The sequence below is a fragment of the Scomber japonicus genome, chromosome 5 (genome assembly GCF_027409825.1).
Source record: "Scomber japonicus isolate fScoJap1 chromosome 5, fScoJap1.pri, whole genome shotgun sequence".
NCBI lineage: Eukaryota > Metazoa > Chordata > Actinopteri > Scombriformes > Scombridae > Scomber > Scomber japonicus.
Genome location: NC_070582.1, coordinates 15695306 through 15713387, shown reverse-complemented (window position 1 = coordinate 15713387; position 18082 = coordinate 15695306). Strand labels below are relative to the sequence as shown.

Here is an 18082-nt window from a genome sequence, read left to right as displayed (position 1 = left end):
TTCCAGTCAGTGATGAAGGAAGTATTCAGATTCTCTAGTTGTATGTGTACCACCATGAAAAATGACCCTTCAATGAAAAAAATGACTTAAGTAAAAATAGGAGGGACTGATAATGCATTTATTGTGTGAGCAGCATTTCACTGTTGTAGTGTTTTTTATAGGGTAGCCTACTTTTTTTTAGCTCAGTTCTTATTAGTTGAATCTATAACAAATGTGTTGTATCAAAAATCTTAGTGGGGTGAAATAAACTGTTTCCCACAGAACTGTAGTGGAAGTAGAAGTATTTAAAGTGGCATGAGATGGAATTATTCAAGAAAAGTACAAAACCTCAGATTAGTACTGTACAGGTTGAGAGGCCATATTTCAGTTCATATGTCAGCCCATCTTTACACAGCACACAGAGCTTCTCCGCACCTTGCCCGGGAGGTAATCGTCACTTCAGGATTACGCACCTTTGACCTCAAGCACTGTCAACAGTAAGCTGCTCAATGAGATGCCAGTGGGACCAAATCCACCAGCAACCGGTTTGTCACATGACTAGCAAGCAAGCGCTGCCTGGCTGCTAGTGTGTGTGTGTGTGTGGATTCTTTTTATTTCCGCGTTCACTGAGGGAGCACTGAATGACTCTTTTTACGGCCGTTGTGTGTCTGCCTTTCACGCCGCAAAACTGCGTCGCCGTGCGGGGGGAGACTCACGCAATCACATCGCCCGGACCCACGCTCCCGCAGGACAATGCTCACGCGGGTGAAATCGGCGGTGGCCAATTTTATGGGTGGTATGATGGCTGGTGGCTCCAATGGTGATCATCCAGGCGGCTCGGATCTGCCGCTGAGATTCCCGTACAGCAGACCGGAGTTCCTGGGACTGTCACCGGACGAGATAGAGTGCTCGGCGGACCACATTGCGAGACCGATCCTGATACTGAAGGAGACCAAGCGGCTGCCGTGGTCCACCGGCTACGCAGAGTGAGTAACCTGTATGCGTCCATCTTTTCTTGCACAGCATCCTTTGGAAGAGAGCGCGTCCTTCCTGGACCACAGTCACTGACTCTAATCAACAGCCTTTGCAAATTAGGCTTCAAAACAGACGAACGCGCACAAACTGACCTTTCATCTGTTTACACATCTGAACGATAACTGCCTTTTCATCCATTACCATGTAGAAACTCCACAGTGGGAAAACCATTAGGGCACCAAAAAAAGATTTGATCACTACAATCTGCCTCTATCGCCTTACAGTGGGGTTTTTCTTATTATGATGACGTAATATTTGGGAAAAATATCATTAAGTAGGCTGTAATAAGGTCACTGTAAACCTAAGTATTGGTGCAGACTAGGGCTGGGTGATATGGACAAAATTCAATTTAATCACAATATTTTTGACCAAATACCTCAATATCTACATTGCAACAATATAGTAGGGATGACTATTGGTTCAAAATATTTTGACTATGAGATTTTTGATAAATAAAACGTCAGTAATGTGGATAAAGGCCTAATGACTTATGTAAGTAAAGGCAAATAATAAAACAGTATGATAAGTTTAGAACATTACATGACTTAACTGTAATGCTGCCTATAACCAGGAAAAGACAACACTTATGCTATATCATGATATTACAATATCAACAATCTACAACGATATCTAGTCTCATGTCACGATATCAATACATAATATTGATATATTGCACAGCTATAGTGCAGACTCACTTTAATACAGGAGATCATAGTGTTTTGAGTGTTCTGTACTCTCAAATAAGGTTTTGTTTTAAAAAGGTTTTGTTACCACTTTACCTGGTTCAATGTGTTCTGTGTTGTCGTCTATCCTTTTTTTAAAGCTTTTTGGCCAACACCATATGTCTCAGTAAAGCTGGTGAAACCTGTCCATGTACTTTACATGTCATACATTGAAACAGACAACAATCTTGTAGAAGAGCAGGTTTGCAATATTTGCTTATTCAGTGTTTGCCTTGTCAGAAGGCTGTCATCCTGCTTCTATATGATGAGTTAAGATCATCAACTGTATTATTGATATCACATCTTATGCTTTGGCATGCAGAATTCTTTTGGCTCCCTGTGTCTTCCTGCCATGGCAGTTATAATGCGACCTGATGTACACAAACAAACCAGTGTATTTTCCATTTCATGTTACATCTATCTTTGTAATTCGTAATCATTTCTACTCATGCAGTCCCAAATAAAGTATCAGGGTGGTCTGGTTGGTGGTACTGAAGCTGTCTCATAACTGTAGAGGTCACAGTTGAGCCCTTGAGAAAGTCATAACAACACAGTGTATGATATGGCAGTTTAGTGTCCTAATTGTTAGTCTTTCTTTGTTTCCACTTAGTCTCATCTCCATGCTGTTAAAAGGATGTTATGTATGATGGAGTGCCTATTTCCTCAATTGTTTAATCGATGTTGTTAGACATTCTGTAAGAACGCTGAGTGCAGAAACTCCCCCTATCTCTTTGCTTCTAATGTTTCAACTTCATCCGTCCTGCTGCAAACCCATTTTATTTGTGCACATGCTTATCATCGCAAGTCAGCCAGGGCTTTTGCTTGAATTAGGACCAAAACTAACAGTTATATGCATTATCAATTAAGGTGTTGATTACTTTTTGTTCTATTTGTTTGATCTATATAATGTCCTGCACAATTTCCCAGAGCTCAAAGTGATGTAGCTCGTTTTGTCTGACCAACAGTACAAAACCCAAAGATATTTCATTCACTTTGATACAAAATAGTGCAAATTGTCATATTTCAGGGGCTGGAACAGGAGTTTTTTTTATCTTTTTAAAGATTTTTCAGCATAGACACCTTTATTCAACAGTAGTCAGACAGGAAACATGGGGGGCAGCAGCAAAGGACCTCCGGCCAGGACTCGAACCAGGGTCGGCTGCGTACGTGGCATGCGTTCTAACCACTCGACCACCTGCGCGCCCGGAACAGGAGTTTTATTTGAAATTTTTGCTGGATTAGCTAATTTAACATTTTATCATTTCATTTTCTGTTGATTGCCCAATCGATTATTGACTAAATTTGTAGATCTATATTGTCTCTGATTCCTATAAAATAGATGTAAAAAGCAATCCTTTGAGTTTGTAGGATCCTCATATACTTGTGTAGTGTTCCTTGAAGATGGTTGTTTTTATATGTGCTTCCTCATGCTAATCTGCCATGAAGAATTTTTGAATCTCAAAATATGCCTATGTGTTCATAAACCATCACCCAGTCAGTAAAAAAAAATGTATTGACTTAATTCCACTTAAATGGGATATATGAGTTGAAAGGATCAGTTGAACGCCCTACTTCTTGAATAGATGTGATGCTGCTGCCAGAAGTGTACATGCGTGTGTATTTATGTGCCAGCTTGGTGTAGCATCAGCCAGGACTGAGCTATACTTGGGATTTGTCAACAGCTGGCTGACCAGCAGGCTTTGTTGTTGTGAAATCTCACTGCCAGCAGAGAAAACCTGAGCCCCTGATCCATACAGATCCACTCAGGAGAGTTACCAGGGTCAGATACCAGTGGGTCATTCTGATAACACTAAAATCCAGTCAAGAAAATACTTAAAGTTCATCTGAAGACTTGGTGGTTACATCTAACCAGCTACAAACACTGTGGGAAGCTCTTATGGGTGGTGCTATTATAAATTGCTTGTAACATATTAGATGTAACATGTGATATTTATAAAAGGCTAACAGGAATATGTATTATATGTAATACTTTGATTTGCTTCTTTACATTGAAGAAAACATGCATTAGTATGTGTATCTTGCCAGTTTCAGTCACATTATCGGTTCTATGGCACTGCCGGTCTGTTGTTAATCAGTAATCATTTTTGGCTCAGAAGATAAATCATAATTTTCTTTTGTGAACTTCAGACTTTTCCTCTAGTACCACCATCAGGGCAAAGTTTATAGTGAAATATCTCAACAAGTACAGGATGGATTGGTGCAAGATGTTGAGACTTTTTTTGACATTCAGTCACATTTTCAGATGATGTATCTTAATGACTTATTTGGTTTATAAAAATACCTGCAAAGCCAATAACATGGTGATAACCAGCCTCATGCTGTACTGTGTTTAGTTAATGCTAGCATGCTAACAAGCTAAACTAGATAGATAGTGAACATGGTAAACATTATACCTGTTAGCATTTTACTGTAGCATTGTCACTGTTAGCATTTTAGCTTGCTGATGTTAGTATTCAGCTCAAAACACCTCTGTGGCTAACAAGAGCAGCCTCACAGAGCACAGAGCTGCTAGACTGGCTGTACTCTGTTTCTATTTTCTGCATACTTTACATATACTTTGGTTTGTAGAAAACATGGTTTGAAGGGAATTTCTGACTTGGATAAGAGTGTACAACCTGACAATTTCCCCACTTTTTTATATCTCATTTCAACATCATGACTATTTTATCCACAAAAAATAAGTTAAAGGTTTCCATAGTGTGGGTATTCCAATATTTGAAGATCATCAGCAAAATGAAAAAAGATGAGTCATACAGCCATACTCTGTATTGTGTTTTTCTCCCTCCTGCCCCTGCTCGACTATAAGTAGGCCTCTCTGAGATTGCCAGGGTTATGCTGGGTTATTGCTTCCAGCGTAGAGACAGGACGCGCAGTTCTGCTTTATGAGGAGGATTCTGATGCCCTGCTTCTGTGGGTGCACTGTCAGGTCCAGTGAGCATGATCCATTGAATGGATCACTGAGTATTGCTCACTCTAACTTGTGCCACCCTTTCTTCTCTAGCGCACGTACAGGCCTCACTTTTGCAGAGCTACATTTACTGCACCCTTTCTTTCCAGTTCTTTTTCCCTCATCATGTACACAGCAGCACTGAAATTAATCATTTCCCCTTCTGTGCTCAGTTTGCTGTTTGGGTGCAGTGCGCCATGTTGCATGCTGCTAGGTGTTTCCAAAAGTAGAGGAGAGGAGGGGAACTGCTCATCTCCTCTATGAAGTCACCATCAGTGGTGTTTATTCAGGTTTAGAGGGGTTGACCTTGCTGTGACCACGTCTGCTTCCAAAACCAAAAATGACAATACAATCACATTACCATATATTGACATTTGTGGTAAAGACAGTAATTTGTAATGTTACTATAGTTACATCTCAATTTCCAGGTTGGTGTACACAAACATACATAGACATCACTTGCCCCTTTGCCCCCTTTCAGCTCTCAGCAGGCCTGACAGTTAAGAACAGGACATAGACACTAATATTACCATAAATTCTGATATAGCATCCAGGACCACAGTGGGGAAAGCTGCAAGAGCTGCAAGAGTTAGTTGATTATTCCATGGGCATAAAATTAATTTGGAAACTACTCAATTGTAAATGTAACATTTCATTGATTTTTTTATGTTTTATTGTCCAAATGATTAATCAATCTATCATTAAAAAAATAATAAGTAATCAGTAGTTGTAGCCCTAAATGTATCTATAATCCCACATAAAAGTTAATGTATGTAGCTAATATATGCTTCTTGTTTTTGGAAGTAACGGTAAGATACAGTATGTAGTAAGCTAGTTAAACCTACATGCTGATGTTTGCAGCTTAGGTTCCACTAACCTTGCCCTTACACACTGTCCTCTGTTTTTGGTTTTGAAAAGGCTTAAAAAAACACAATACTCAAGACTTACCATACTGAGTGCACGCTGTGTCAACATTGAGAGAATTCCAAAGCTTGACAGGCCTGCTGTGCCTTATTACTGTTATCCATGGATATTTGTCGTAGACTGTTTGGATCCAACCTTGTTTGCTCCAAGTTACTTTCCAGTAGGAAAACAGTGAGGGATGGCAATGTGCTTGAACTCATTGTGCTCTTGAGAACAAGTCAAAGCATAATTCAGCGTAAAAGCATAAAATACAGTGGACAGAATCATTGTGTCCAGAATGATTATGCCAAAGCTAAATCTTTGTTTAAGTACCCCCCCAAATAACAGTTGTGTGTCTGTATGCTAAACACAAACACCACCAAGCACACTGTATGTTTTATCTTCAGGTCAGCAGCCAGGCATATGTGATGGCCCTTCGGATTATGGAAGGCAGAAAGTTGGCATTAGTCAGTGTTATAATCTGCATTAAAGAAAAAGAGAAGAAAGTGACGGCTCCAGGGTGTTCAGCAGTGTGAGTGTGAAGCAGGGTGTTGCAGAATGAAACCAGAGCATGCATGTTCGGCACACATTTCCAAGATATAGAAGGGTCAAAACATAAATATCTATATCTGGTATGTCCTTTTAAAATAGTTCTTCATTATAAAGAGTTAAATAAATCAGTCAATGTCACACTCAGCTGTGAAGAAGAAGCACATGAGCGACACTTCAGCTTTCCAGTGCTCAATCATATGATGCAGCACATGTTCTTGTGTTGTTTCTGCTACATCAATAGGGCACATCATTATGAAGCAGAAATGGTGTAATGCTGTTTCAGTTCTATGACAGCTTTCCTCAATGTGTAACTATAAGCAACAGATGTGATGCAGTGCCATAATCACATCATCGGATCATCTTTATCCTTATCTTCAATCGACTGTGGAAATGGTGATGTTGCAGCAGAAACTACAGTAGAAATACAGAGAAAAAATGTTATGCAAAGGTATATAGCAAAAATGTATTAATAGATCAAATGAAAGACGTTAACAGAAGCATATGTAAAAGCAGTGGGTGAATGTTAAACAAGGAACACAGTATGCAAATATCGTTTTAATACATCACATGGTTCATGATTGTAAAACGCATAATAACTGACAACATGGTGGCGCTATTTGTGCAATGTTTTAATATGTTAAGCATTTCCACATGGGACACCTGACCATGAAGTGTGAATACTTAAGCATGTTTAGTTTTTGAGATATCAACTTCCTTACATTCCTCCCATAGACTTTGCATTATAAATGTTAGTATTTGAATCACTGGACTATGCTTGAAAGAAGATATGTCATAGTGGAAATATTCCTGAAAAGCTGAATGGTGTAGCTGAAAGTATGCAAAGTATGCAGAAGAACAGCAGCATTCACATTGATCATTTTCACTTTCAACAGGAGCCATATTACACATTAAAGGATTACTTAACAAATGTACTGCAGATGTCTTGTAAAAAGACAGAACTGTCAACAATATTTAAAAAAAAGAAACCCCTATACATTCCTATGTTTGTTGTATTCTTTGCCTCCAGGCCCAAACGGCTGTCTATACATTTTCTGTTGACTTTATCAACAAAATGTTTCACCCTTGTTGTATTTTTGAGATATTATGTCATTATTGTTTTAACTACATAGCTGATTGTAAAGGTTTTTTCTTCATTGGGGTTTTTTGCCCATAATGCTAACCCTAACCCTAACCCTAACCCAAATTAATATCTTGAGAAAGATGCACTGCCTTTTGAGCAAAACTTCAGGTCAAGTGTTACTGAAAAAACAACCTCAAACCAAAGAAGACTCTCTAGTTTACAGCTCTGGCTCAAGGTAATTGAGGTCATGCCATTGTCTTAAATATGAAGAAGTGAAACGAGGTAACCGAATATGACAGCTCTGGTCTCGAACACTGTTGAGGCCTCAGGGTGTGGAAGGCTTTCCTCTCATATCAGAGATGAAAGGCTTGAAAGCTCCACTGTTGTTAATCTTGTGATCTTCCAGGGTCAAATGAGCCTCACTCCCTGCAGTGCTTTGGTCTCAGACACGCATGATGGTGCATGACGTTTGTGGCCTCTATTCATCATATGAAGTAAAGAGAGGACTTAAAGGACCATGCTGGTGGTAACTGCATATTGCTTAAACTGTATACTTGATGTTACAGCTGGCCACCTTCTAGAGCTTAAATGTCATACACTGGTGCAAGACTTAAGAGTTGCCAACCTTCTTAATGTAAGACACTTAACAAATTCACAATATCTGTTTCATCAGTCCATGCATGCTTATTTTTGTCTTCAGGGTTTGACTGTGCTGAAGCTTCTTTACTGTTTATCTGTGATCGTATATTCAAAGATTAATGTTGAGTAAATGTTTGCTGAGGTGAAGTTGATTTTAAATGTAAAGTAGCATGAACTCAAACTGCTTCCTGGAAGGTTTGACTACTGGATCTAAAAACATTTAGTATGCTGTGGAAAATAGTCGGCGGTAATGTACAGTAAAAGTGGATGTGTGCATTTCTTCCAGACCACTGAGAAGAACATAAACTAAAGTGAAATTACAAGCATGGTTCTGACTTTGGGAAAAAATTGTGCTTTCATGTGTTTTCACTCATTTTTGCCCCCCCACACCCCAACTAACCTTTTCAGTATAACTCTGATAGAGTGAGCATTTGCCACACTTCAAACGTGTTGCTAATTTAAGATATTTATGGTTATATTTGGGTTGCTGTGTAGGCAAATGAAGTGTTGTGCCAGGAGTGTGCTATTATTAGTTTTATGGATGAGGAAGCAGTGAACAGCTTGAGGACAACAAATGTCCAGAGGAAACAAAAAAAAACAAAACAATCCTTAGTTAAGGTCTCCTGGTTCAATTTCCCTTCAGTTGTGCAACCCTCAGTGTTTTCTTAGCTGGAGACATGATCCCTGCTCTGCATGTTCATCCCCATGACTAATTAGGATTATTTATATGGGATCCTCCATAAGAAAGAAATCATGACTGCCTCTCACATCGACATGTATCAGAATAATTGTCTCATGTATTTACTGATAGATGAGTCTGACTTGAAACATTACAATTGAAAACAATTTTCATACATGTTGACAGAAGAAACAGTTAAATAAAGTGACAGAATTTCCACAAAAATACATATTTATAGTTCACATTTTGTTCCTGTGTGACCTTTGCTTACCTAATCTCTTACCTAAGCTCTATTTTCATAAACTACTATTTGCACAGTTTTAATAGGGCCACTGTAGACATAACATCTCTTATGGTGTAGCTAAATCGAGAATGCCTGGGGTATTGCTTGTCTATGACTACATTAGCTCACAGCAGCAGTGCACCATCTGCCAGGTGTTGTATAATGCAGTATTTATGTGGTTTTCTGTCCTCTGCCCTACATGTGTGGGTCTTAAATTGAAATGTGTACTTAAAGATTGTATATTGGCTGACTTTATCTCCTATTGTCTGACTTTGTTTAGCAGAAACACTAAGACAGAAATTGAGTTTGTATGGGATATACAGTCCTATAAAACTCACAGGGAGAAAAGGATATCACTATATCCTGTGCATCAGCTGAATGTGTCTTATCAGCAGCCACATATCATGTCAAATTCTCATTTCAGTCACCTGGTAAACACATCTGTTTACCATCTGTCAACATCAACATACAGGAAATGTGTTATTTTAGGAGTAATGAATACAAAGAGTCACAATCACTTTTGAAAAATCTAAGACACAGCTGTGTGTGATAGAGGAGAGTAATTTAAATGGCGTGAGTGGAGATGACAACTGATGTCTTCGTTTATCCCCCAGGCTTTAGAAATTTTAGACTTCTAGCTAGGGGTGTGACGAGATCTCGTGCCACGAATCGCGGGACTAAAACGTGATGATATTTCTCGTCGAAGTGAATGTTGTCTCGCAAAGCTATAATTAAGGGCGCTCATTTGGACCTCATGTCTTCTTTTTATAATTAAATACCGAGGTCAAAAATAAGATCACTAATTATAAACATGTTCAGTGTAATCAATGATGTATTCATACCAGTTTCTTACTGTGCATTTCTCAGTAATGGTCACTCTTGTGGTCCAGTTCTTTCTTATTGCTTCCAATTTTGCAACTTAAATCAACTCCTATTTCAGTATTCTACAACTTCCATGGTTGCATATTTAAAAATAAGAACTGAAATATATTATTTTCTTTGTTTGTACTTAAAATGTGGAATGGAGCATGGCCTGGTGGGAAAGGGAGAAAAGGGCTCATCCAATGAATGAACAGTTCGCACAATCGGTTCAAGTCAAGGCAATGCTCATTGGAAGTTCTCAATACTGTCTGTTTTGACAATTGACGGTTCAACAAATATTGTCAAACTGGAGCATGGCTTAAATTCCCTTTTTGTGTCTTGTCATTTCTCTGTCTAGGGTCATCAATGCAGGAAAGAGCACATTAAATGAGGACCAGGCCTGCTGTGAGGTGCTGATGGTCAAAAGGAGACTTGCAGGGAGCCCCACGCATAACCAGACCCCTATGTCCCGCAGGAGGTCGTCGCTGCCCAACGGAGAGGGTTTGGGCCTTAGGGAGAACCTTGTGAGTCAAACTGAAGGGGTTGGTTCCATCATTCATGAGATATCCTCTTAGTAAAACTACATTTGACAAACATTCAGCTGTTTTTAGAAGGTCAATCCACAATGTCAGGCTGTTAAAAGAACAGTGTAATTCCTTAAGTTGAAATGCAATACAGTGTATTCACAACATTTCCTCAAACAAATCTATACACAGACACAATTTATGGAATATGTGATGGAAATAATTGATTTTCAATTGGGAGCGAAAGATAAACTGTAACAAGATCTGGTACCTCTCTTTTTTTAACATTTTTTATATCCCTAAAAGTAATCACATACTGACACAATGTAAAACGTGTGTGCTTTTGGGTATTGAAGTAAAAAAAAAAGAGGCTAACAACCATAAAAAAAACATAATTTGCAATAACATAGTCTTATTCTTTAATTACGTATTTTTAAGCAAGTGAAAGAAACAAAAATCTAAAATATAGAATATAGAAGCTTCTGCATATGATCAATTGTAAGAGTGGATGTAGTCCTTGAATGTCCCTGCAGCCTGCTGCTGGGACCGATTGTCCCCTCATCCTGTCCCATCAGCAGCTTATTGGGAACATTGTCCTTTACACGCCACAGTGGCCTTCAGCGGCTCTAGATAGCCACTAATGCAGGCAGGCAAATGTGACTGCATTTATTTTGATCACCAGAACACACAAGTAGACTCTAAAGTCAACCTTGTTTTCTTCCCTCTCGTTATGACATGTAAACTCATTGCGGTTTGCTTTTGTGGGGCACTGTTATACATACACGCAGTATGTTGAGGCTGCACTGAACACACACACACACACACACACACACACACACACACACACACACACACACTTAATTAAGTTACTAACAATGGTGCCTCTGTCCCTTCTGCTAGGCTGAAAACCATGGTCAAACCACTAAACATTGATGTCTATCTCCTTTGTTTTAATTGTCTTTCTGATTTTACATGCTCTGTGGTTTCTGTACTACCTCATAGTTCTTTCATCTCTAACAGGGCTTTTACAGCAAGTTGTAATTTCATTTCCAAAAGCAATATATCTATATAAAGTAATACTGCTGCAAAAATGTTCTCTCAGCCCACCAGTACTGTGCTCAGGTCCACCCAGAGCCTACAGCAAACTCATGCAAGTACCTCGTGACTCACTTCTGCAGTGATACTAGATCAGTAAGAGTAGTGATGAGCATTTTGAGTGCTTTTTTGCTCGCTTCGTATTCTCATGTTGTAGAACCAGCATGCAACCAGCAGCATTTAGAAAATCAGAGCTGTAGTGTGTGCAGAAATATGTGCTAGCAATGATCTACTCTCAGTCACCAGTTGAAACCCTGCCTTTGAAGAAGTCAGCGCTCCTTTATTCACTTCACAAATGTTACAAGGTATAATGAAATACAGACAATAGCATTACTGTGTACATGTGACTTAAGTACTGATGGCAGAGTTAAATTGATATCTGACAGACTTTGAAAAAGCATGTCCAGTGGTTCCTAGAGGATGGGGTTGACCGTCACTCAGATCATAGAGCTTTTGAGCTTTTTGAAGGCGGCAATCTCAAAGGTGTACAATGAATAAACCAGATCATAAGAGACATTGTGGAAGCATTACTTTGTAGATGAACAGTACATCATACTGAGTCTATAAAATCCTGCATATTGAATTGTTGATGTCACAGAGAATACATTAACATCATAGCAGATCCATCTTGCAACCCCACAGGGAACCTTACTATCAGATCAGAAAACATCAATAACCTGGCTTCTGAAGACCCCTGAAAGCATTCCTGCTTTAAATGCAGTGTCCGTAGAAAGGAGCATTCACCCGTTAATAGAGGGCAGCTACGACAAACACAGACATCTGCACAAATAAGCTTACCTGAATAGTGCAGCTTCCAGCTTGAGTCGCTGGTGTGACTTGTGGCGGCTCTAATCAGGGCTAAATTTGTTACAATGTGGTACACGGGTTTCCTTTCTGGTGACTGACTGTATTAGTGGTTCCTAACCTTTTTGGCTTGTGACTTCTACTTGTGACTTGTTATCATAGGTTGCATATATCTGTCAGTTTCGAGTAGTTCAACCACTGATGTTCCTCTCTCAGATAGTTTCGTTATAATAGTTTATAGGGAACTAAAGAGGTAATATAAGGTTATAAAAGTAATAAAAGTGGTATTTTTTTTTTTAACAATATCTTTATTGACTTTTTCCCAGATACATTGACATTATGCAATATTTGTGACAGGAGAAATACAGAGATTGTTAAAACCTCCCTCCCAAACCAACCCCTGCCAGTCTTCACCCTCCCCATCCCTCCCCATCCCTCCCCAACTAATCTATCACTTCTCCCACAAAAAAAAAGTGGTATGTTTTTTATTTATTTCCCCTTATGGTGTGCCCTGTGCTCCTTAAGTTATAAACCTCACAGAAGGACACAGCTGTTTCCAAGGCATCCTTTGATAGATGCCCATTAGATATTTGATTAGTTGACTGACTGTAGTCAACTTCTGATTAAGTTGAAGAAACAGTATTAAATCAATAGGGAACTAAGTAAAGACTTTTTTTCTCTGGGCTGACCCCAAAAATTTGGACAGTCTTTTCATCTAGCAACAATCTGGAACAGTTTGCTTCATTGGAACTAAATAGATTTTCATTGACTAGTTGATTATGTTGATTTATTATGTGTGAATATGAAGTCTGACAAAGCTCCTCTGCTCACATGCTACATCCTGCAGAGTTAATTAAAGACAAAAGTGACACAGGTGATTAATGTGTTGGATTTCTATTTGACTCTGTATCTAGGACAACTCTGAAGACCTGACCTTCCATTACTGGGCGATGTTTGATGGCCACGCTGGTTCAGGGGTAGCTGTAGCGGCCTCTCGCCTCCTCCATCACCACATTGCCCTGCACTTTCAGGAAGTGTTGGAGATCCTTTGCACACCAAACCTGTTGGCCCCAACCTGCCTGGGTGAGGAGCCTATCAATCATCATCTCACCCCGACAACCCAACGTGCCCTGACCAGGGCTGCATCGCTCAGAGGGGCCGCAGGTGCTCCGGGTTCACCTAGCACCCCACCCACACGCTTCTTCACTGAGAAGAAGGTTTCGCATGAGAGCCTGGTGATTGGAGCTATGGAGAATGCTTTCAAAGACATGGTAAGAAAAGTCTGAAATTGTTGATAGAATGAGCTGACGTTTCGGTAAATAAGGTCTAAAATAACATTTCCAGTGTTCAATAAAAAGACATGTATACCAATAAACATCATCTACATCATTATACAAAATGTAAAAAGCATCTTTACTCAGTGCTAGCAATCCTCTTTTACAAAAAGGACAACTCAACTTTCACGCAAGCTCAAGACATAATACCTAATTTTGTTTTACTTTCTTCTTAGCTCAGCTTATATGGTCTCAACATAGTTCACGGTTTCATAAAAAGTGACCTGAGAGAAGATCAGTGTATCTTTAAGCTGGTATACTGTATTTGATGATTTCTTATACATAACTTTGTGGTCTGCTGGCTTTGTTGAATACACTTTACCCTGATGTTACTTTTGTTGCTAATCTCGTTTCCAATTTTCTATAATTACCAGAAAGACCATAGACATTCACCAATCAAATCAAATCTGGTGGCAAAATGCACATTAGCAACTATCATCACCAAAATAGTTTAAAAAAGGCTTCTTGTGCCCATGTGTGAAAAAAGCTATTCACCTTGTAATGCATGGACACAGGATTTTACTACCAGAGATAAATATATTTTGTTATGAAAACTAAATACAAGCCTGCAATCCAAATAATGCATGTGAATTTACACACACAACATAACAGATGTTCATACTTTACAAACTACTATTTCGTTATACAACAGTGTGCTACATACAGAGCAACCACAAAGCTTACGCAACATCCATTAACCTCTAACCACTTACTAAGTCAATTGATATTGATTCACTGTAATTAGACAGTCAAAGCAAAACTCATATGGGCCACCCAGGTTCTTGCTGTTGTTTCACAAAGATGAGTGTAAACAGTAGAGACTGACCATTACATCTCAACCTTGAGCTAAAATAACACTACAAACAAAATCTAGCCATTAAGTATAAAAACACATCAAGGTTGTAAAATGTTTGTGGTTTTGGTCAGCTTGAATTCATTCCTATAGTGGCAGATTTTCACAGTGGAAAAAAAAAAGAATAGAAACTCTTCAAACCACCATGATCCATTTGCTGTCCACTTGCGTGCTCATTATGTTCCAAAGAATCAGTATTTTACCAGAAATTACAGTTTGACTGTTCAATGACTATTTATACAACCATCTATCAAGCCACACATTTATATTTGATTCTCAAAAGATATCTCTGAGTTAGTTGAAGTACAACTGTAAATTGAAATGATGTTGTCTGGGGTGACACTCTTTTCTAGCAGTACAGAGAGAAGAGTAGGCGTCACCAGCTGGCAATAAGTTGAATAAGGCCAGGGGGCGATCACACACATAGTGTACTGTGTGTGTGATCGTAATACAAACATACGCATACAAACATACGCATACACATTCACACACTATGTGCCTTTTCCAATCTATGATGTATGACAGTTCCTCTCAAACTGGAAGTATATGGTTGTCAGTCAGTCATGTCCTTCAGTTAGCTCACAGCCTCAGAACCAGGAGAAGTGTTACAGTCTTCCCCACTAGCTGCTGCAGGTCACACACAATGACCATCTGGCTGTGCTGTAAGTGGATGTTGGAGACTTATCTCATGAAGAGGCCAAGAGATCAAGACAAGAGCCAATCAAAACAGTGCGGGCCTGCCTGACAGGCTTTGAGGGCGATGAGGTCAGAGATCATTGTACTCAGTTTCATCATCAGTGTTTAAGCAACAGTCTCTGTTATGTTTTTCCTCTGCTGGGTTGTGAAAGAGCAATGTCGAAAGCTATTTTACACATGATAAATAAATTCAGTACAGTATAATAAGTTCCAGCTAATTTAAACTAGCTCATGACTTTGATCAAAAAGCTTGTTAAGTATGCAAGAGGGGGAACTAATTCCATCTCAAAAAATTAAGGGCAAAAGGTTTTTTAATGTATAAAAAGTTAAAAAGCCTTCATTGGCATGACTACATGATTAAAAACAAGAACAGAGTCAAACGTTTATAGTACACAATGTGACAACCCCAGGGCCTTTTCCAGCACTGGTGTGTAGTGTGCGTTGCTGTGTTGTGTATTTCAGTGTTGCTGGTTCCTGGTTGGTTGAAGCTGGAGGTCATCAAGGAATTGGAGGCAGCTGGCCACTGTCTCCAGGTGTCATAAAAGCCGCCAGGTCTGGCAAACAAGTCAATCCTATTAACATACTGCAGACCTCAATCAAAAATGTACGATTTATCTCAATAAATTCACATGGTACTCGTAGTAGGAAATAACTATTGGTACATGTAGTCATATACAATATTTAAAAAAGTTTGAATTTTTAACTTTACCTCAGTATTTACATTTAATATAATTGTATACTTTTACTCAACTACATTTTTGTGACACCTGGAGTTACAATTTACTTTATACATTATTTTTTTTTAAAAAAAGGTATTATAATATAATAAGTATTTCATACCGTAAGTATAATTGACTTCTTTACTTTTACTTCATTAAAGGACTGGAATACTTTCTTCCATCACTGCACAGCATTATGAGAACAGTAATGACGTGAAGTGAAAAAAGAAATAAAATTAGATCCATTTAGCACACTATTTTTGTGACTGACAACTAACCAAATGTAATCTGTGTTGTGTTGCCCCAGTAAACCTCACCCGCCTGGCCTTTGCAAACAAGCCTAAACATACCCTCTGAATTAGCTTTAAATGATTCTCGACCCACGTTTGCACAAATATTTAGCTAAAAGCTCACATCTTGTGTTGTCGGTGACATTACTCAGGGATGTTAAATTACAGTTATCTTGATAGATGGCAGTGCAGATCAATATATAGGTGCTCAGTTGATCCTGGTGCTTCCACTTCTTTGCCACTAGGTGGTAGTATGCAATTAAGTATTTTCACCAAGCTGTATTGCCATAAAAAAGTGAAATCATGTATTGGGGCAATTTTGTCTTGGTGTATATACGTGTAATTAATACTTACATGTTTAGGTTAATAAATAGAAAGAGCTACTGTGAAATTTTGCTTCATAATAAGCAGATTTTTAAGCACATACTCAGGAGGATTATGTTTTAAATTACTTAATGATGATAATAATAATAATAATAACAATAATAATACTGTATAATAATGTATATAATAATTTTTTGTCAAGAATGTGTAGCAGTTATCCAGTTTTGAGCAGGACTTAGATCACAGGAATGATCATCCACACCGCTGTATCTACGGTACATATTCTGACTTGCCAATTAATTCTTATTTTTCTCTCTCTGACCTTCTCTCTCCATTGTTTACTTGGCATAAACGTATCTGCCTACATCCCCCAGCAATCAACATCTCCAGTGTGTCTCCCTCTGCTTCCCATTTCTTCTCTGACATGGCTCCATTTCATCCAGCTCTTTAGTAGGCTCTGAATCTTCCCTCTGTCTCCTCTCTTCCTGTAAAGGTGAATTTCACTGAAATCCCCCATTTCACAGACTGTACATAGCTGTTGCCTAACACATCTCTTTGACTCTAATACCTCAATTGTTAAAGCTCACACAGCTACCAAATAGGATTGCATAACCATGGTCTAATGTTGTTCTTCAAAGTGGTATATGAAATTATAGCCAGTGTATCCAGTTAATTCTTTGTCCAGATGGTTACAGCATTTTTTTTTTTTTTTTATAATGAAGCTCATTCTTTAAGAAAATGGGATGTGTCAGAGAATCTTTAGGAAGGTTTGCTATCACTCTAAATATCCGTTTGAGAGCTCACCAATCCTCTGTATCTTAGCGGGGTCCACCTTTAATTCTCCTCAGACACGACTCACTGCATTCTTATGGAAGCAGCAGGATTGTGTAGAGCGGCTGCTAAGGCCCGATAAACACTCAGGGATAATATCTATAAACATTCAAACCTAGGTGTAGCTCAGAGACGGAAGCATATCAGTCTGAGCTGTTTGTTGGCCCAGGACAGCAATAAGAAGGGATGAGGATCACTGGTCTTATGTGCCTCTCCTCAGTATGAGATATTTATCTGTAGCCCTGTACCTGGCTCTGTATATGTGTGTGGCCATGTTGAGCTATATTTGTGCAAACTGGTTTTTAAATCTTAGGCTAAAGGGGATAGTTCAGTAGGTTGACAAATGTGCTTATTCACTTTCTTTTCGAGTGTGAAATGAGAAAAGTGATACTGCTCTTGTGTCTGTGTGTTTAATTGTGAGTTACAGCCAGGAGGCAATTTGCCTAGCTTAGTATGACTATAAGCAGGAGTACAGCTAGCCTGGTCTCTCTCCAGAAGAACACCAGTTTATCCATTTGTGCCCCAGTAGTGATTGTCTTGCAAACTCACTGTGAGGATAAGACTGAAAGTCACTGCACCAATGCTTAATGGTTGTTCACAAAAAATTGCTAAAGCTACGGCACAAAATTCCCCTGAAAACTACAAATTGTCATTTTTCTAAGCAATTAGGTTAACTTAGCATAAAAACAGAAAGCAGGCTGGCTAGCCTAATAGCCGAGATACAACAAATAATATTACAACCAAGAATATACAATATACAATACAACTTTATTTGTTAAGCACTTTAAAACAACAACAGTGGACCAAAGTGCTGTACAGAAGAAAAGTTGTAATAAAAGGTATTCCAGCTCAGAGGAGGCATAGAATTGCATATAAAATACAAATAAAATGAAATAAAATCAATTAAAAT

General features: G+C 38.8%; 1 protein-coding gene across 1 annotated transcript in view; it reads left to right on the top strand.

Annotated features, from left to right (window-relative positions):
* Positions 1-452: 452 nt before the first annotated feature.
* The window catches only part of ppm1h (protein phosphatase, Mg2+/Mn2+ dependent, 1H), a 33391-nt gene continuing 15761 nt past the window's right edge, over positions 453-18082 (top strand). Inside the window, exons 1-3 of the mRNA XM_053319487.1 lie at positions 453-965; positions 10061-10226; positions 13040-13396. Coding sequence (XP_053175462.1) covers positions 733-965; positions 10061-10226; positions 13040-13396 — 756 coding nt within the window. The 5' untranslated portion in view covers positions 453-732. The remainder of the gene's footprint in view (positions 966-10060; positions 10227-13039; positions 13397-18082) is intronic.